This window comes from Hyla sarda, chromosome 8 (assembly GCF_029499605.1).
Source record: "Hyla sarda isolate aHylSar1 chromosome 8, aHylSar1.hap1, whole genome shotgun sequence".
In the NCBI taxonomy this organism is placed as follows: Eukaryota; Metazoa; Chordata; class Amphibia; order Anura; family Hylidae; genus Hyla; species Hyla sarda.
Window position 1 is genome coordinate 46619311 of NC_079196.1, and position 21183 is coordinate 46640493.

Here is a 21183-nt window from a genome sequence, read left to right on the forward strand (position 1 = left end):
CGAGCGGACCCATAGCATATTTTACGCTGCAGATCCGCCGCTGAAGGAACCCTGCATGGTGGCTTTACATGTGCCTGCTCAGAGCAGCAATACGCTGCTATGAGCTGACACACTGCTATGTGCGAGTCGCAGCGTGCATGCACAGTATACTCGCACACCGCGGCAGCTTATGGAGCAGGGGGAGCGGCCTCGATGTGTGCGAGTACACCGCGCATGTGCACTGCGACTTGCACATAGCAGTGTGTCTGCTCATAGCAGCGTATTGCTGCTCTGAGCAGGCACATGTAAAGCATATTGCCACTCCAAACAGGCACATATAAAGGCACCATGCAGGGGTCTTTCAGTGGTGGATCTGCAGCGTAAAATACGCTGTGGCTCCGCTCGTGTGAACGTACCCAAAAGCTGGTTTCAGAGGAGTGAGGAGTCCGTAATACAGCTAAATTATTGTGTCCAGAGTGCAGGTGCAAGTCAAGTGCCAGCTTAATCGAAAAGCATCATATGGAGCTATGGCCTATGACCCATGGAAGGGCTTGGATTTGTGGCTATAATATGGATAACATTGTCATAATTCAGACACAAAGATACTGCCAAATTCTGCTTTTCTGAAAGCGGCCTAATAAGAATACTGAGCCTAAAATCTATAAAGATACATAGAGAACATATCAACACTGAATGATGATGTCAGATTACTGTAGCAACGATACTGTTGAATGTCTTTGCTTACCAGTTGATAAAGATTCTCCCAGTAGTCCTGGGTCATCAGTCGAAACAGAGACAGAAAGGCCCAGCTGAAGGTATCAAAGCTTGTGTAGCCATAGTTTGGGTTCCTTCCAGTCTTCAAACATACAAACCCCTTTGGACATTGGCTAAAACACAGAACATTAACATGTATCAGCAAGAGATATTGCATAATAAACAAAGACAGAAATAGCCTTTTCACCCATAAATGTAGGGGAAAAAAATCTGTATATCTGGGTCACAGCTAATAGGAAAAAAGACACATAAACCAGATAAATGTATGTTCCTTACAAGCACCATATCAAGGACAATATTTTATATTTTCTAAGTACTTACCCTGCATCTGAACTGTTGCCACAAAGGAGGGCGTCCCTAAACCCAGGCACAATGTAAAAATTTTCTGTTTGTAAGAAACAAAAAAAGATGTGATCTATCTTGTAAATAAAAGGAAGACACATGTATCTATTTCATCCTGACTTACTGATCCAGTTCTACTTTAGGACATGCACTTAAAGGGGTACTCCCCTGAAAAACATTTTTTATCTAATTTTTATAAAAAAAATTCAAATCAACTAGTGTCAGAAGGTTAAACAGATTTGTAAATTACTTGTATTTAAAAATCTTAATCCTTCCAGTACTGCTATATACTCCACAGGTAGTTCTTTTCTTTTTGAATTTCTGTCTGGCCACAGTGCTCTCTGCTGACACCTCTGTCCATTTTAGGAACTGTCCAGAGCAGGATAGGTTTGCTATGGGGATTTTTTCCTACTCTGGACGGTTCCTAAAATGGACAGAGGTGTCAGCAGAGAGCACTGTGGTCAGACAGAAAGCAAATTCAAACAACATACAGCACCTGATAAGTACTGGAATGATTAAGATTTTTAAATAGAAGTAACTTACAAATCTGTTTAACTTTCTGGCACCAACTGATTTAAAAAAAAAAAAAACACATGTTTTCCAGTGGAGTACCCCTTTAAATCTACCCCGGCTTGTACTGGGATTCTAAGAATCTGAAGTACTGGGAACCCTTCAGATGTTGCAAAACTCCAACTTCCAGAATGCTCGGACAGCCAGCGGCTGTTCGGGCATGCTGGGAGTTGAAGTTTTGCAACATCTGGAGGGCCTCAGTTTGAGACCACTGGTCTAGACCATATAGCACATGCAGATTTTGCTGCAGGATTATCACCTGCACAATATCTGCAACTTTTGGACTCATTGGAACAGCTAAAAGTTCTAGGGCAATGGTCTCCAAACTGTGACCCTCCAGATGCTGCAAAACTACAACTCTGTGGTGCACAGCATTCCTGCAACATAATGAAAATGCTTGAACACGTGCATTTTAAAGGGGTTATCTCATATTTAAAATGGCCATTTAAACAAAAGACCCTTTAAAAACATGCAATTCCACAATTTATTGTGTTATAATATCGATACACTGATGCCTTAAGTTCCAATGACCCCGGGTCATTGTAACATTGCAGCCTATAGAGGCCATGGAGTGTGTGTAAGCACCACAGCCCCATTAAAGTTTACCGGTGCATACCTTGCACATGCTGTATTGCAGTTTTGTCCTGTCTAATTGAAAAGAACAACACTGCAGTTCCTTGCACCATCATTACAGCATTTGCGAGGACGAGCTCAAGCAAACATGGAGGAGTCTTGCACAAGCAATACAGCCTCATCACACAGATGATCGGGAGAGAACCAGGAATTGACCCCCATCAATCTGACATTAATAGCTTATCATAAAGACATAGAAACAGCTAGATGACTAGATGATCTTATTTGGAATCAATGGAGGCTTCAAAGTTGGAAGTTCAAAGATCAACTGGCCTGTCTGCACACTACTGATCATGGTATTGGGAGAGATGTATATAGGGAGATATATGCAGGGCTCAAGTCCTGCAGGAACTCGTGGGAACTAAGTTCCTGCACTTTTCCACAGTAGGAACACCGTTCCTATAAGTAGGAATCCTGCAGGACCAGCCCTTTAGTGGAAATCTTGGGTGAGTTCCCACACTTTTTTCCCAGGACTTGAACCCTGGATATATTCATATTTACATGCATACAGGGAGAGATCGATTAAAGGGGTACTCCGGTGCTCCATCGTTCTGAACATTTCATTCAGAAAGCTCGGAGCCGAAGTTCGTGATCGACCACGCCCCCTTGTGAAGTCATGCCACGCCTCCTCCATTCATGTAATCCGGCACGCCCCCTCCCTGGCGTGAAGGTTCAAGGGGGTGTGGTCATGTCATGACCACTGCCGCAGGAACTCGGCGTTTGTTTAGAACACCGGGTGCTGTGGGAGATCAAGTGGGGGGGGGGGTGGTATTTAGCAGCAGCGGGACCCCTGTGATCAGGCATCTTATCCCCTAATAAGAATAAGATGTCCAGCAACGGAGTACCCCTTTAATCAAGAAAGTAGGGGCAGGGAGAATCCACAGGAAGCACCTTGATGACTCAGGCCTGTGTTATATGTATGATTCAGCGTTTCGGATCATACAGGGCAGTGATAATAAAGAAACTAATAAAGACAACCTGTCCCCTCTGTTCATCTCTAACCTGATCTCCCGATACCGCCCCTCCCATAATCTCCAATCTGCTGTAGACCACTGCCTGTGCTTCCCCATGAATACATCCGGCCCTCACCCACCATCAAAGACCTTCAAAAGCAACTTGAAGACCCATCTCTTCGAAAAAGCCTCTGACCTACAACAACCTCGCTGCCACTGCACTAGGAACCGCTACTTTCCTAACCTGTCATAGACGACCAGCTGTCCCTCTCATCTATGGCCAACAGATGCGGCACGGTGTTTTCTTTTACTCATGGAGAAACCCTCTTTCAGAAACTGAATGCATAGTTATTATAAAGATTAATACACATACTTACTTTCATTTAGGATGTATTCAGCTTTGTCAAATGGATTTAGAGTTACGTTTATATAAGAACCATTTGGGCCAGCGGTTTCATTAAAGTAAGAGGTAATATTCGCTTCATAGTCTGGGGGCCATCGTACACATTTATTCCTTAGGTGTCCCATGAATAGCTGAAGTCCTATTAGTGCAAACACACTCAGACAAAACACTGTGAGGATCATCACATCCGAAAGCTTCTTTACAGACTGAATCAGGGCTCCCACAATGGTCTTTAGACCTAAAAAAACAGGCAGATGGTCATTGTATGCTAAAAGCCAACAGTACGATGAAACATGAGGACTGTAGTAAGATCTAAATTCCATGCAACAGCCTAAATAAACTTCAATGTATGTGAAATTGTGGAATATGATGAAAACTCAGGAGGTGGAGGAAATAGCAATAGTTGTATTGATTATGTGGATGAAGTGAATGATGGATGGGTCATGAACTTTTGTAAGAAATAAAAAAGAAAAAGAAACACTTGTTTTGTAGGAAAACAAGTCATTTTGCACTTCATGCTATAGGTGAAGTCTACCATAGGCATATAGTTTGAGTAAGTGCTGCAATCTATACAATACATACACTGACAATTTTATAACATACTGTACATTTTTTGATAAGGTTACAGTTTCTGGCAAGAAGATCATCACTGATTTTCATGATCGTATATTATAAAACTGTTTCCAATTCATCAATTTGTTTTCAAATATTTTTTCTAATAATTAAATATTTCCCATGCAATGCCCATGCGTCCGGTAACTACCATGTCCGCATTTTCAATTTTGTCAATTTTTAAATTTAGTTTTTCTTTTTAAAAATATTCAAAATTATGACAATAACATTATTTTTTTTCTCTTTAATCAACATGTCATCATAACACATAGCATTGTTTGGGATGAAAAGAACGTTTTATGACATAAACAACCATAAAGACATTCACATATAGGGTTAGTTGGATGTGAAACATTAACAAAAGAAAAAAAAAGAAAGAAACGAAACAAACATCACGCAGGCTGGGTATATTGCGATGCCCCATGCAAAAAATTTGTTAAACTCTAAGGCTGATTAAAAAAAAAAAAAAGAATTAAATGTTTAACATGACACAAAAAAGCACAAGATCGTTTGGAAACCAAGCATTTGCCAAGAGATTTGTGCTTTTTGTATTTATTTTTTTATAAATCGCAATGCAAGCAACAAGGCTTTATGCTCAATACGTGATTATAGATGGAGTAAAAAAATGCAATCAGCCTAGGTGTTTAACCTGTCTCTCACCTGGAATGACTGATATTGTTTTCAATGCTCGGAGAACTCTGAATGTTCTCAGTGCTGAGACATTGCCCAGGTCCACAAACTCTGTCACATATCTGCAATAGGGGAGTTCACACACAAACACAATGACAGACACAAAGAAACAGTTGGATGTACAAGGGGCCTAACACCTCACACCACTTACTTCTTACCTGGGATTACAGAAATAGTTTTCAAAGCTCTTAATACTCTGAAAGTTCGAAGAGCTGAAACATTGCCTAGGTTTACAAATTCTGTTACATACCTGTAGGATTAAATCAGAGTTATTCAGGATAATTACTTAGGTCTTTCTTTAAGACCTTTTCTTTTTGTCTTTTTGTCTATTGTCTGTTGACTATGTTTATTAAAAATTGGGAGGATTCTGGGACCGTGGGCATCAGCGTTTTGGTCATAAATAGCCCATGGAATTGAATTTGTATTTGGAAGCCAATCGAAAGGTTATGGGAGTGATGATGGAGTATGTTCTTTTTAAAGGATACTCCTAGTCAATGCTCATATTATTCTCTTAACATAGAGTGAACCCAGTTAAAAAGCAGTTGTTTTAACTATATACTGTAATGGTACTTATCCGCTGTAAAATTTTCACTATGATATACTATGATATATGGTTTAAATTTATAATTTTAACTTAAAATAGACATAGATCTCAGATTAGTAGGTTAATGTTTAGAGCCTTACATAGCTGTAAAAGTACAATTCTTGCATCATACCTAATACATAGTAAAAATAGATCATGCACAGTTTACTACAGGAACATTTGTTGGCTATTGCGTCTATGTTTTTAACGTTTAATAATTTTAAAAAAGTGACTTAAGTCTAGGCTACTCTTTGAACATCGCCTTTAATTTTACATCTGTATATAATCTCCACATCCTGTGAAGTAACTCTACCTTAAATGTGCATTTCTTGTTCTGATCTTGAGTTATAGCACATCTTATATCCCAAAATTTAATTGCATTTAATATGCAGCTGGTTGCTACTTGAAATCTATCTTTCTTACTGCAATTGTCCTCAATCAGTGGTCAACCAATGTCCCTATAGGAGTCCTGAATTATGGCCATATACAATTATTGCAGAAATATCCCATTTACCAAGCAGTACAATTTGGTGGAAATTATATTAGAGTCAAATTCTGATCAGCAAATGTTTGCAAAACAACTATTTCTTTCTTCTTTGCCTTTATTGGATTGTATATCTCTGCCAGTTTTTGTAATGTCCGTTTTTGTGTTTTTGCATTTTTCTGCTTTAGGTCCTGTTCAGACATTGTTTTTGTGTCTGAACAGTTTCTGTGCAAATTCTCTCTGGTTTGGGAAGAGTTAACTCTTCCTCACTGGGAGGATATTTAAGGCCTCTTCAGGTGCTGCTTTCTGCTGGTAATTAGACCTGTACTCTGACCATGTCTTGTTTATTATGCACCTTAGCTATGTTTGTTTGAGCAATAATCCTGAGTTTTAACCATCGTTATCTGTCCTGTTTGATATATAGATTTTAGCCTGCTTTGTTTTAGTACATTTGTCAGGTTTTAGTACTTTGTATGTTTGTTCTGCATTTTGCTTTGTGTTGCCTTAGTCTATATTCACACTGTGAGTTTTGTCAGTCCTGTTTTGTTCTTGTTTTCCTGCAACTCTGAGGATAGAATCCTGTTCTGAGCCTTGTGCTAATCCGTCTATCTAGAAGTGAGTGAGTCTTGTGCCTGTATACGTGTTTGCTTGTATTTAGTATTTCTGTTTCCTCCTAGGCTAGTGTCCTGATCCCTCTGTGGAGGGTGCCCGCTGGCTAGAAGTCTATTTGGCTTTGGTATTGATGTCCCTCCATGTTTGAAGTAGGGTGTCTATTGTGTTCATGATTACTGATCCATAGTGTTTTTAGTACATGATCACTGATCTATAGTGTCCTCTGTACATTACCATTGATCTATAGTGTCCTCTGTACATTAACAATGATCTGTGTCCTCTGAACTTGTACCTGTTTGTTGCTTCATTGTATTCCCGTTATGTTCCTGACTTATCCCCAACATGTACTCCATTTGTTTTGTTGACTTCAAAGCTCATGCACTTTAACACTAGGAAGGGACCTGCTCCATGTTGTTGATCCATCATTTAGGGTGGATGGGCAAGTAGGCAGGGAGAGAGGTTTTTGGGGCAGCTTAGGGCTCACTTCTCCCTGCCCCCCATTAATGACAGTTTTTAGTTTAATGTGGCTCACAAGGTAAAAAAAAGTTTGGGGACCTCCATTCTAATGTATGGTACTTGATGTAAAAAGGATGATCCCAGTATTAAACTGGCATGCCTTGACCCACCAGAAAAAAAACTATCAATACTTAACAATTTTTCATTACATTGCGGCCTATACTGTTTAAGATTATGCTGTACACAGTTCATATCATTAATAAATTAAAAATATTTTACAATAAAACCCATAAGATTTGCCCCTTTGGGGAATGCTGGGGATGTGATTCAAATAAATTTTAAATAGTCATCTTTTCCCAGATGTTCTATGGTAGGCCACTACAACCTTGTACCCAAATAAGCAATACATAAGGCAGCAGAGACTTGTAGGAGATTTGGAACCAAGTAGAAACTGGCAAGTGCTCTGAATATAACTCTAGCTATAGACTTTAGAATAGACTACAAATTACAATGCAAGATCTGTACAAGCTACATGTACATTATTTTGTTATTTAAATTACAGTATTAAAGGATTAACCTACACTTTGGTTACACATGGTTATATTGAATTATGATCAACTTTGATAACTGACTAATAAAGAATAACTTATGTACAATGGTATAGAATAGTAGATGACTATATGGTGACAACATGTTTTAATCACAAAGAAAGAGAGATAGTTCGGATTGAAATTCTTCTTCTGATCATTAGTACTGCCCCATGCCTAACTCTATAGGGGATACAGAGTTTCCTGGGCTCTAGAGCTTAAAGTTCTTTCTACTTCATGTGACCAGACCAGTAATATAAATATTTGGTGAGAGATCGGAGACCAAATTCAGGATGACTCTTTATTAGATACTGTATGTTAGAGTCCTGAAAAGGGAAGTTACTAAAAACATATAAAAAGAACACAATCATTATGGTTTATATGCTTTTTCTAGAAGATCTCTTGTGACTTATTGTCAAAAATTGGCAAACATGATGAATTTCAATATGGCATATTTAAGAAGATATGCAGTGGCCAACGGGGGGGGTTTAAAGCAAATTGCTCCGGTCCCGTGACCCCCCCCTTCAGGGAGTCGACGTGCAACAGTGCTGCTCAGCTAATCGCCCGTCACAGCTGTGTCCCGCCCCAGCCAGTGACAGGCTGAGCGGCAGTGTTATGTATTGGGCCCAGGCCTGGCCTTCTTCCTGGTGCCCAGGCCCTATAAATTACACTGCTGCTGAGCTAATGACCGGCCAGGGTGGGATATCACTGTGGCCAAGAATTGCGTGTCGACCCCTAGAAGCACAAAAAGGACCGCACCAGGGAACGGAGATTTATTTTGTAATATACTTGTATACTGATGGGCTTCCCACCACATAACCCCTGTTTTTTTTTTTTTTTTTCTATGGCAGGTCATAGATTGTCTAGGAAGAATTTAAGATAGCAGTGCAGAATGGCATCTTATTGTGACATAAGCCATTAAGTTCACCAAGATAAAGGAGCCTTATTACTTTCAAGAAAATTTTCAACACAAGATTTTAAAATTAACTATTCATCGCCTGTCAGGATTGGTCAGACAAAATTAGTTAGGAACACATTCAATCCTTTAGAAAGCAAAATCATTGTTGCCCTACTCATAATTACTGTAGGTTAAAAAGAGATTAAAAAAAAAGAGGCCAAATAGGTAAATTAAATCTTTCCATCCTTAAAACCTCAGTTACTGGCGAACAGACTCTGATTTAAAATGTTACTTCACTGGGTTGAAGTTGCTTTCTGTTCCTGATTGTTGGAAAAGAGCTGATTATTAGGAAATATATTGTAGTCAAATAATTCAGAATTCTGTTATTCAGTTGTTTACTGATCTTTTAGCTTTGCTCATCAATTTGAATTGCTCCATTCTTACTGGAATAAATGCGCTTGTTGTCATGGAAACAGATTGACTTTGACAACTCAATGATTGCATTCACCAATGACTATCAGGGTATTTAGAATCTATAGAAAAATGTACATGTGCATCTCAATAATTCCTTCATTAAAAGGGTCATCTAGTTTAGGAAAACTATTTTCATCTTTACTATTAGGGACTTCTAAGTTAATAATGGATGGGGTTGAAGGGATCTCTGTTCAGGATTCTTATCTTCCGCCATAGGGGAAAAGCATTTCTTTCTTTGGAGGACCTGTGCCCCCTTCCTTTACACAGACAATCCACTGAATGGGTACTGTGTAATGCCTGATTTTGTCCTGCTGAGGCGCTGCAGGGAAACTAAACACTTTTTTCATTACTGTAGGTGCTACCAGGAGGACACCTTTAATCAACTTTATGTTAAGGGAGACTTCTAACTCAAAGTGAAATACCTCTGTAAAAAGATTTATTAACTTGGAAATTTACAAAAAATCTTCATAACATTTGGTTTACCTCGACTAACTGCTACTAAGCTAACATCAAAATGGTGGCACATTATAACAGGAATAGCATGATCTTAAAATAAAGAAGATACTTACGCCATGACAATGACGCTGAAGTCGAGCCAGTTCCATGGGTCCCTCAGAAAAGTGAAACCTTCTAAGCAAAAACCTCTCGCCAGAATTTTTATTAGAGATTCAAAGGTGTAAATCCCAGTGAAGGTGTATCTGTTCACAATAAGATGATCTCACATTGGGTTAAAAGACTACTGTACATCCATAATAGGAAGACAAAGGTGGTTTATCACTTACTCTACATTCTTGGTCCACTCCGGGGGATTACTCATGGTCATGAACACGCAGTTGGTCAAAATAGTGCACATTATGAGCATGCTGAATAATGTGAAGAAGGAGTTCAGGAAAATGACAGGCTTGGGTATAAAATCATCACACCAATGCAGTATTCAAAATGAAGGTAACCAACAAGAGGTCAAGTCAATTTACAGAGCCTTGATACATTTGAAGAGGTAAAATGAAAAGCCATTACTGTAGTTTATTAATAATTTGCCTCATCTTTCTTATAAAAAAAATAAATTTTACAGGCCAAGAATTGTGGGTCATATGTGTATCTGATAACCAGTAATAACACACAACCTATACAAAATACCATAAAAACCATACATAGCGCTGAATAATCATGTGTGGCAAAACTATTTTTTGGGGAAACAATGGGACTTTAACAAAAATTTAACAAAAAGGGGTATTCTGGGGATTAAAATGTTTTACAATGGACTTGGGGTGCTTTAAACATAAAAAAGTCCTACTCATCCGTCTCAATTCCCTGTAGCTGCTGTTTTGACGGCTCCCGGTGTCTGCTGTCCCAGCAACCTTATATCTTCTCTGAAGTGACAACCTTGCAGGGAACGTGCATTTAGCAAATCACTGGCTGAGGTGGGTCACCAATGTGGGCAGTGATTGGCTAAGCAGGCAGCTCCTGTGTGGTCGACATATCAGAGGAAGCACAAAGCGGCAGAGTAAGTCGGAGATACCGCTCCAAAATCTCCCGCTCCCAGGTGATGCGTGCTGTTTTATCCAAGGTGCCAATTCAGCAAGAAATGCAAGTGATTGGCCAGTGTTGCCAGTGAATGGCTGAGTAGGTATCCTGTGTGGTAGTCATGTCAGGAGAACCAGAAAACAGAGAAAAACCCATAGCTGCCGTTCTGATGGTTCACGGTCCTCACAATTCTCAGCTGCTTACTGTTTTTTTTTTATGTGCCAACTTAGAAGAAAATGCCCACTTAGCCAATCATTGGCTGAGAAGGGTCACCAATATGGCAAGTGATTGGCCAAGCAGGCATCCCCTGTGGGATCAACATGTCAGAGTTAGTAGAAAATGGCAGAGAGGAGAAGGGACTGCAAACTGTCAGTGTCAGCAGTGGGGATTGAGACAGGTGAGTATGGGTTCTTGTTTGTGATTAAAACACCCTATAAAACATTTTATATTCCTGGAATACCCCTTTAATATACCACAAAAAATATCAGTAAAAAGGCTTTTATCAACTTTTTTATTACTGATATTTTGATTCTGTAATGTGGAGTTTCCCACCTGGTGCTTTTGGAAAATGACAACCTACAGGTTGGAGAACATAAGCATCCAAGAAACAACACAATCTGATGCAAACTTGCAATCTAACAATTTAAAAACGCTAAATAATTCACAAATAGTTTACATTCCAGCACCTGATATAAACAATGTCTTTTTCTGTCAATCAAACCCCCCCCCCCCAACACCACCAATGGCCCCCCAAAAAATGATTACAGGACTTGTCTAATTCAACAGTAACTGTAATTCCCATAGTGCTCTGTGGCCTCTGTTTTTTCAGTTGTTCTTGTATATTCTTTGATAAGATGTAAATATGATGTGTTGTTGTTTGCTTCTGAGAAAACCTTTGCTAGACCTAGACATTTCCTCTTATTTGTGTGTGAAGAGTCCACTGGTTCCAGATGAAGACAGTACATAATGCTTAAACCACAGGTACTTTAGAAAGCAATGATAAACACTCAATTTCAACATGATGATAGACGAGTGTCCTCTACACAAATGAATATATTGTTACGCTGCCATAAACCAGGAGGTATCGTTTTTTCCAGTGGTTAACGCTGATTAACGCTTTCATTAATGACTCATCCCATGGCAGAAAAAAAAGCATCCACATAGCACCTTATGGGCTTCTAAATCAAATAATTCTGAGGTGTCTGGGGGTTGCGGAGAACTAAATAGAGAATTTCAGCCCAAAATGCTTATTTATAGAAGATATTGGGATTGTTCTCTTTGGTTGTAGCAGACATTTTAAATTTGTTTCCCAAAGACTAAAGTCTAGGGGTGGGTTCACACTACAGAATTTCCAGTGCAGCAGCCTCCCATAGTTTCTGAAATTCAAAATCTGCCGAAAGAATGGACATATTCATTCTTTTGGTGTATCCTCTCAGAAAAGAATTGCCGTCAATGGTAAAGGCCCATATCTAAACAGTACTGGCTAAATCAGAATCTTTCTGGGTGGACATTCTGTAGGGTGAACCCGGCCCAACCAAGATCATTAAAGAGGTTAACCCAAGATGGAGAGTCATCTTCAATCTGATTGGTGGGGATCTGACTGCTGGGACCCCTAGTGATCATGAGAACAGAGGACCCTTGTCCCCCGAGTGAACTGAGCAGCAGTGCCCAAGTGCCCATGCTCGGCTATAATTCCATTCACTCTCTATGGGACTTCCAAACATAGCCAAGCTCAGTGCTCAACAATGTTTTGAAGGTTCAAGGAGAATGAATGGAGCAGCGGTTTAGCATGCATTTACTCAGAGGACAAGGAGCCTCTATTCTTGTAATTTGCCAGTTAGTTGGACCTTCACTGATCAACAACTTATCCTTTATCCTGTGGATTCCAATCTTGGAATAAGAGCTTACAGCAGGGTTGTCTAGTATTACAAAATGCTGCTTCTTTCTTGCAAAAACAGCACCACTCCTGCCCACAGGTTGTTTCTGGAATTGCAAAATTGGCTTCATTAAAGGGGTATTCCAGGAAAACTGGCTCCAGAAAGTTAAATAGATTTGTAAATTACTTCTATTAAAAAATCTTAATCCATCCAATAACTATCAGCTGCTTAATTTGAGTTGTTCTTTTCTGTCTGGCAACAGTGCTCTCTGCTGACATCTCTGCTTGTCTCGGGAACTGCACAGAGTAGAATAGGTTTGCAATGGGGATTTGCTTCTACCCTGGACAGTTCCCGAGACACGTGTCATCAGAGAGCACTTAGACAGAAAAGAACAACTCAACTTCAGCAGCTCATAAGTACTGAAAGGAATAAGATTTTTTTAATAGAAGTAATTTACAAGCCTGTTTACATTTCTGGAGCCAGTTGATATATAAAAATTTTTTTTTCATGGATAACGCCTTTAAAGTGAATGGGACTAAGTTGCAGTACTACACACAAACTGTGGACAGGAGTGGTGCTGTATTTGCAAAAAAAGAAGCAGCATTTGCTGAATTTTTCAAATTCTGGACAACCCCTTTAAAGGGGTATTCTACGTTGAATCCCTTATCCCCTATCCACGGGATCTAGAGAGTTTTTGTTTTGAATGGAGCAGTGAGTTGTGCATGCGCGCCACTGCTCCATTCACTGTTTATGGAGCCGCCTGAAATAGCCTAGTGCTGTACTCAGCTATCTCTGGCCGCTCCATAGACAATGAATGGAACGACATTGCACATGCACCAGTTGCTGCTACAATTAAAATCAAAGACTCAGGGGACCATTCTCTGACACTAATCCTCTATTCCAGTGTCTCCCAACCAGTGTGCCTCCAGCGGTTCCAAAACTACAACTCCCAGCATGCTTGGACAGCCTTTGGCTGTCCGAGCACGCTGGGAGTTGTAGTTTTGGAACAGTTGGGGGCACCCTATTTGGGAAGCACTGCTTTATGTTATGAATACAGAAGTAATGTTGTAACACTGTTTTATCATTAGTTCCCACGCAGCAAAACAGTAACAACCAACATGGCCGCATTTCCTGTTTTCACTCTTTGCCAAAATGGCCGTCATTGCTGAACAGTTGATACCAATCACCCCCAAATAATCTGATTTAGCTGCTGATTCAACTAATGCCATACCATTTTATGTATGGGATGGAAATACTGAATTATATAATATATCCATTTTATTCAGCAGATATCTGCTTTATGTGATTTACATTTTAATGGATTCCCTCAATTGACATTTGTATATAAATTCTTTGAACCTTGACCAAAAACAGGAAAGCGATACATTTGCATGCCAACATTTGTTGACCTTGGAAGAAAATCTTTTTCATGCAAATATCCAGGCATATCTGCAGATTTATTGGCACACAACTGGCATTCTAGTCGATGAATTTACAATGGAATATTCATGTTTCAGTTGCAAGAGTTCTAATACTGGCTACCTCTAAATCAGGCTATTTATAAGATAAAGGTGTATGGTTGTCCTCTGTGCACAGAGCCCTGCTTGTCCTCAGTGTACAGAGCCCTGCTTGTCCTCAGTGTACAGAGCCCAGCTTGTCCTCAGTGTACAGAGCCCTGCTTGTCTCCAGTGTACAGAGCCCTGCTTGTCCTCAATGTACAGAGCCCTGCTTGTCCTCAGTGTACAGAGCCCAGCTTGTCCTCAGTGTACAGAGCCCTGCTTGTCTCCAGTGTACAGAGCCCTGCTTGCCCTCAATGTACAGAGCCCTGCTTGTCCTCAATGTACAGAGCCCTGCTTGTCCTCAGTGCACAGAGCCCTGCTTGTCCTCAGTGTACAGAGCCCTGCTTGTCTCCAGTGTACAGAGCCCTGCTTGTCCTCAATGTACAGAGCCCTGCTTGTCCTCAGTGTACAGAGCCCTGCTTGTCCTCAATGTACAGAGCCCTGCTTGTCCTCAGTGTACAGAGCCCAGCTTGTCCTCAGTGTACAGAGCCCTGCTTGTCTCCAGTGTACAGAGCCCTGCTTGCCCTAAATGTACAGAGCCCTGCTTGTCCTCAGTGTACAGAGCCCTGCTTGTCCTCAGTGTACAGAGCCCTGCTTGTCCTCAGTGTACAGAGCCCTGCTTGTCCTCAGTGTACAGAGCCCTGCTTGTCCTCAGTGTACAGAGCTCTGCTTGTCCTCAGTGTACAGAGCCCTGCTTGTCCTCAGTGTATAGAGCCCTGCTTGTCCTCAGTGTACAGAGCCCTGCTTGTCCTCAGTGCACAGAGCCCTGCTTGTCCTCAGTGTATAGAGCCCTGCTTGTCCTCAGTGTACAGAGCCCTGCTTGTCCTCAGTGTACAGAGCCCTGCTTGTCCTCAGTGTACAGAGCCCTACTTGTCCTCAGTGTACAGAGCCCTGCTTGTCCTCAGTGTACAGAGCCCTGCTTGTCCTCAGTGTACAGAGCCCTGCTTGTCCTCAGTGTACAGAGCCCTGCTTGTCCTCAGTGTACAGAGCCCTGCTTGTCTCCAGTGTACAGAGCCCTGCTTGTCCTCAATGTACAGAGCCCTGCTTGTCCTCAGTGTACAGAGCCCTGCTTGTCCTCAATGTACAGAGCCCTGCTTGTCCTCAGTGTACAGAGCCCAGCTTGTCCTCAGTGTACAGAGCCCTGCTTGTCTCCAGTGTACAGAGCCCTGCTTGCCCTCAATGTACAGAGCCCTGCTTGTCCTCAGTGTACAGAGCCCTGCTTGTCCTCAGTGTACAGAGCCCTGCTTGTCCTCAGTGTACAGAGCCCTGCTTGTCCTCAGTGTACAGAGCCCTGCTTGTCCTCAGTGTACAGAGCTCTGCTTGTCCTCAGTGTATAGAGCCCTGCTTGTCCTCAGTGTACAGAGCCCTGCTTGTCCTCAGTGTACAGAGCCCTGCTTGTCCTCAGTGCACAGAGCCCTGCTTGTCCTCAGTGTATAGAGCCCTGCTTGTCCTCAGTGTACAGAGCCCTGCTTGTCCTCAGTGTACAGAGCCCTGCTTGTCCTCAGTGTACAGAGCCCTACTTGTCCTCAGTGTACAGAGCCCTGCTTGTCCTCAGTGTACAGAGCCCTGCTTGTCCTCAGTGTACAGAGCCCTGCTTGTCCTCAGTGTACAGAGCCCTGCTTGTCCTCAGTGTACAGAGCCCTGCTTGTTCTCAGTGTACAGAGCCCTGCTTGTCCTCAGTGTACAGAGCCCTGCTTGTCCTCAGTGCACAGAGCCCTGCTTGTCCTCAGTGTATAGAGCCCTGCTTGTCCCCAGTGTACAGAGCCCTGCTTGTCCTCAGTGTACAGAGCCCTGCTTGTCCTCAGTGTACAGAGCCCTACTTGTCCTCAGTGTACAGAGCCCTGCTTGTCCTCAGTGTACAGAGCCCTGCTTGTCCTCAGTGTACAGAGCCCTGCTTGTCCTCAGTGTACAGAGCCCTGCTTGTCCTCAGTGTACAGAGCCCTGCTTGTCCTCAGTGTACAGAGCCCTGCTTGTCCTCAGTGTACAGAGCCCTGCTTGTCCTCAGTGTACAGAGCCCTGCTTGTCCTCAGTGTGCAGAGCCCTGCTTGTCCTCAGTGTGCAGAGCCCTGCTTGTCCTCAGTGTGCAGAGCCCTGCTTGTGCCCCCTCACTTCCTGTAGTTTTTTCTCTGCACAGAGACACACAGGCAATACCGGCAGGGTCAGCATTTTTTCACCCACAAATATACAAATTTTTTAAGCAATGTATATTACAAATATACATATACTGTTATTATAAGCATTATACAAAAAAGTTTATGCAAATGACAGGTACACTTTAAATACAGCCCTGATCAAACGCTACTTTTTCTTAAAAATGTAACTACCTCAAAAACGATATGTATAAATTAGTTGTTATACCACAGAGCACATAGCTACACATTCAGGCTGTAATCATGGATGAATATTCATCAGAAAAAGGATATGAATGTACCAAAATCTTTATTGAGTATCTTCTGAGGGGGTTGAAGGGAGTTAAAATGTACAAGGCAGACGTGGCACTGAAGCGGAAGATTGCCTTCCCTCTATTCAATACTATAAAGGTCTAGAACAGAAAGAAAACAGAGATATGTTAGTTAAAGATGTTGACCGAGAGTTAAAAAAAAAAAAAAAAAAAAAGCAGTCTATGTCCTAATATAAAAAAAATAAATCTAAACCAAAACAGTACTCACCTTTTTGATCCACATCCACAGATACGACACAGGCACTCTGATGAAGAGCAATACCAACACATGTCCCCTCAACCAATAACTGGCCCATTAGTCATGTGCCCCAATGTGTGATGCCAGTAACTACAGCACTAAACCAGTGATTGGGTACAGAAGACGTATGCCAGCATGGCTCTTCATTGCTGGCACACTGTGCACAAAGACTGGCTGGCAGCCACCGATACACCAGCAGGAGATTGTGTGATTTAAATCATTTTTATTTGTTTGTTATTTAGATCATTTTAGATAATTTTTTTTTAACTTTTTTAGAATATCTTCTTAAAATGAAATAAATGTTATAAAATTGTATTTATTATATAAAAAATCACATTGATATTTACATTCAAGGAGTGACATATGGCAAAAAAAATTGTCAAAGTTGAACTATGATATACAAATGATGAAAATATAAAATGTATATAAATCAGTATAAATGGAGAATAAGAATAAAAGAATAACACACAACTTTCTGGCATCTACTTTTTGTTACGAAATGCATGATAAGGTGCCCAATAGTTGTTAACATTTGGCCGACATCTATCTCAATTGTTACCCACATACACATGAACATTCTGCTCTCAATTTAGAAAGGATGGCTTTATTCACAAGACAGAATGTCCGCCCGGACATTTTTTGGGCGGACATTCAGCAAACAGTGCAAGAACATGCCGGCACTATAACCTTTCCATAGACGGCAATGCATTTCCAATTAGACTTCACGGAAAGAAATGACATGCCAATTCTTTCTGTGGAGGCTGGAATCGGAATTACCGCGGCAGAGGTTTCATCCACTGAAATTCCACCGTGTGCAGGGTACAGCAAAATCCCATGGAAAAGAAAGGGACTCTGCTGCAACGGAATTTTTGAGCATAGCTGTGTGAACATAACCGCAAGGGTAAGCCGCTACCAGACTCCTCTGGCGGCATCTTAGCTGAGCAAGAGGGGAGGGCGGTTAAAATCCAACATGCCCGATCCATGTCTAGAGAAGGATCCGGTCATGATGGATATCATTAGTCTGGCCCCGTCACATTCTATAATTACTGGCATCAGTGCTGAGTCTGGAGGCCCTGCTACACAGTAGACCAGTGTCTCCCAACCAGTGTGCCTCCAGCTGTTGCAAAACTACAACTTCCAGCATGCCTGAACGTCCAAAGGCTGTCTGGGCATACTGGGAGTTGTAGTATTGCAACAGCTGGAGGCACACTGGTTGGGAAAAACGCATTACACTGTTGGACAGTCCCACTAAAGTCAATGGGTTCATCAAACTTTTGACTAATGTATATAGGGACCTATTTAAAATGAGTACTCCTAAGGAAAAAAAAAATTCAATCAACTGGTTCCAGGAAATTATAAAGATTTGTAAATTTATTTTATTTACAAATCGTAATCCTTCCAGTACTTATCAGCTGCTGAATACTACAGAGGAAGTTGTGTTTTTCTTTCCAGTCTGACCACAGTGTTCTCTGCTGCCATCTCTGTGTCAGGAACTGTCCGGAGCAGGAGAGGTTTGCTATGGGGATTTGCTCCTAATGTGGACAGTTTCTGACACGGACAGAAGTGGCAGCAGAGAGCATTGTGTTCAGAGTGGAAAGAACTACACAACTTCCTCTGGAGCATGCAGCAAAGACAGAGACATAAAGGTCTGTACAGGAGCTGTATGCAGGAAACAGTAGGAAATTCTGAATGAACAACAAGTGTAAAGTTATATTTTTCATTTGGAATATGGAGCAATAACAACGTTTCTGCAATTTTCTTTCCTACATGTTTCTGACCTAATTTCACATAGAACAATATAAAATAAATTGGCCCAAACACTAGCAAAGAGCACAAATACAAAATTCCGATTCCCCGCTGTCCCTTAATGTCCCTCATCACTCTTTATGGTTAACCCGGCCCGATAGGACAAAACGCTATTCTATGGCCGGCATTAAGTAAGTGAAATCAAACATAGCTGCATAGTGTGTTACTATTTTCAGCCCCTATTTATGCAGTAAAAAAATTGGCTGCACATTTACATTGTGTTCCCTACATCTTAGTTGTGGGTTAAAAGGAGACATGTATTCATAGTTCTGAAAATAGCAAATGCTGAAGCAACTTTGATGATAGCAAATGGGTCATGCACCCATCCAAATTGATTAAAGGGGTACTCCAGGGAACTAAACCCACAGCCCATCTTTTCCTTCTCATCAACCTATTTAATTGTCTAAATACCATTCATTAGCTATATAGAGAAGTTTCCCCTCTTTGGTTGTCACTTACATGCATGAATTGAGGGAATGACATCATCCAGCCATCCACTCTGTCTTTGTCCAAATCCCTCTCTGGAAGCAGCCCCCACCCTCCTGAGAGACAAACACCATGTGGTTGCTGCCCTGTGCTGAAGAGTCATGCTTCCTTTAGCTGGGAGGTGTGTGCAGCCAATCAGACACTGAACCTCTCTTTGCTGCTTAGAGCAGGAGGGTGGGGACTGGCAGAGCAGAGCTGCAATGATTGCTGGGAGATGTAGGCAAGGGGAGAAAAAAATGGCAAATATTATCAAGCAACCAGAGAAGACAACAGGGGCCACAGGAGCCATGCAAATCGGGCAGGATGGTTTACAGGGACCATATCCAGGTAGTGTGGTTGCTTTGAGGTATATATATATATATATATATATATACACATATACACACTTCCCTGGAGTACCCCTTTAAGGTAGCGTACCTATTTCAGCGCAGTACATTGGTGTTCCCCAAATCATGGTTATCAAGCTGTCGCAAATCTACAACTCCCATCAGGGCATTTCAGTGCATGATGGGAGTTTCAGTTTTGCAACAGCTGGAGAACTATAGGTTGCGAAACACTGATAAATTGTCATACCTAGCACCATACAAAAAATGTTTGTTTCTAGTTTGAGGAACCCATCAATGACATCCGTACATCAGTACATGTCCCCTGCCATGGCTGCACAGATATTCACTCCAACCTTCTGTCCATGGCATCCAAGTGCACACATCCAATGTTTGTGATAAAGCAAAACATAACTTTTTTTCAGTGCATTAAAAAAGCATACAGCATAGCTTAAACCACAGATGTGCTAATCTGGCTGACATGTTTCTGATGCTTTACACACCCTTCCTCATCATTATTAGGCTTAGTTTACACCCTTTTTTTTTTTGTTGGCCGTTTTTTGGAAAACTGCCACTGCAAGTTTTTGACCAACAGTCAGAAGTGAATCTAATATGAAGTATATTCCTTTATATTTCCCATTTCTTTTGAATACACCACTGTCTTTGGCTCAAAAACTGCAGTGGAGTTTTTCATAAAAACACCCGAACAAACCTTTGTAGAAACCTAGCATTAGTACTTTAAGAAGTCACCTGCAGCAACAGGTACATTCCAAACATTTCTTTATTTAACCAGTGTTTTCTAAACAGTTCACTCCAGCTGTTGCAAAGCATTTATCAGCAGTTTTCTCTTCTATAGGCGTTATCTCAAGTCATCTGTTTTTCCTAGACTGTGCTACAGAATGGAGTACAGAATAGTTTCTATAATGTCTCCTATACAAAACACCCAGAGAAAGGATCCAGACCTGCTCTCTTACATTCCTTGCCTTCTGAGTTTGGTGATGTGATGTCACACACCTGCTCATCCAATCACCAGCCGCATAGATGTCCCACCCCAAAGGTAGGAGAGCACCCCCTTTTTTTTTTTTGCTTATCCCCTCCCTGACTAGCTTTTAAAAATAAGTTAATCGCCAGACTAAATCCTCTAATTCTTTTGTATACATTCTCAGAAGCAGCAGCAGCAGCATAGAGGACATCAGTACTGAGCAGTGTAGCTATATATTAAACAATGAGGTGAGAGAGAAGAACACCTACTAGAAGCAGCAGTACTGTCTGTGTGCCTGTGCCTCTCTTTTTACAGCTGCTCCCGTATCCTTCTCCCCTTCCTTATAGACTTCTAAAGGGGAGCAGTCGTAACCTGATCTGATATGGTACGTTCACACTACGGAAAGTTTGCGTGCAGAATTGCGCCCATGAATTCCGTAGAATTGCGCCCATGAATTCCGTAGCATGAACCAAAACATTGGTGTCCTCCGCTGACTTTCAGCTGTGTAAATTCACACACACAATTAACATATTTATTCCTTTGGCGGAATTACGCATGGGCTGTGTAGCGGCCATCAGACGGAATCTTCAAGCAGAATTCCTGATCGGAATCCTGTGAATGTGAACATACCCATTGTCAATCTTCATCTCTGCTTCGTCAAAAGCAGATTTTACCCCTCTATATCTCTATTTTTATCTCTATAACTTAAAGTTTCTCTTTAAATTGCTATGAACCATAGGCAACAGGAAGTGAAACTAGAGCAGTTACAACCACTGTGAGAAATCGGCATTTCTCATCTCCAGCTCAGCAGGTAAGATAAAATACACTTGGTTGGACTTGGACAATTTTGAATATGTTGCCAGCAGGAAAGCACTGT

At 41.3% G+C, this 21183-nt stretch overlaps 1 protein-coding gene across 5 annotated transcripts in view; it reads right to left on the reverse strand.

The window, feature by feature from the left end:
* LOC130284382 (sodium channel protein type 2 subunit alpha-like) overlaps positions 1 to 21183 on the reverse strand; it is a 226218-nt gene that overhangs the window by 148041 nt on the left and 56994 nt on the right. For 3 of the 5 annotated variants that reach the window (XM_056534675.1, XM_056534671.1, XM_056534673.1), the window contains exons 3-9: positions 16432 to 16552; positions 9833 to 9920; positions 9620 to 9748; positions 4927 to 5018; positions 3629 to 3892; positions 1075 to 1138; positions 725 to 866 (exon numbers count right to left, since the gene is read on the reverse strand). In XM_056534675.1, the coding sequence (XP_056390650.1) occupies positions 725 to 866; positions 1075 to 1138; positions 3629 to 3892; positions 4927 to 5018; positions 9620 to 9748; positions 9833 to 9920; positions 16432 to 16552 (900 nt within the window). Of the gene's footprint in view, positions 1 to 724; positions 867 to 1074; positions 1139 to 3628; positions 3893 to 4926; positions 5019 to 5114; positions 5207 to 9619; positions 9749 to 9832; positions 9921 to 16431; positions 16553 to 21183 lie in introns of all 5 variants that reach the window. The other 2 variants (XM_056534674.1, XM_056534672.1) reach the window with 1 other exon arrangement.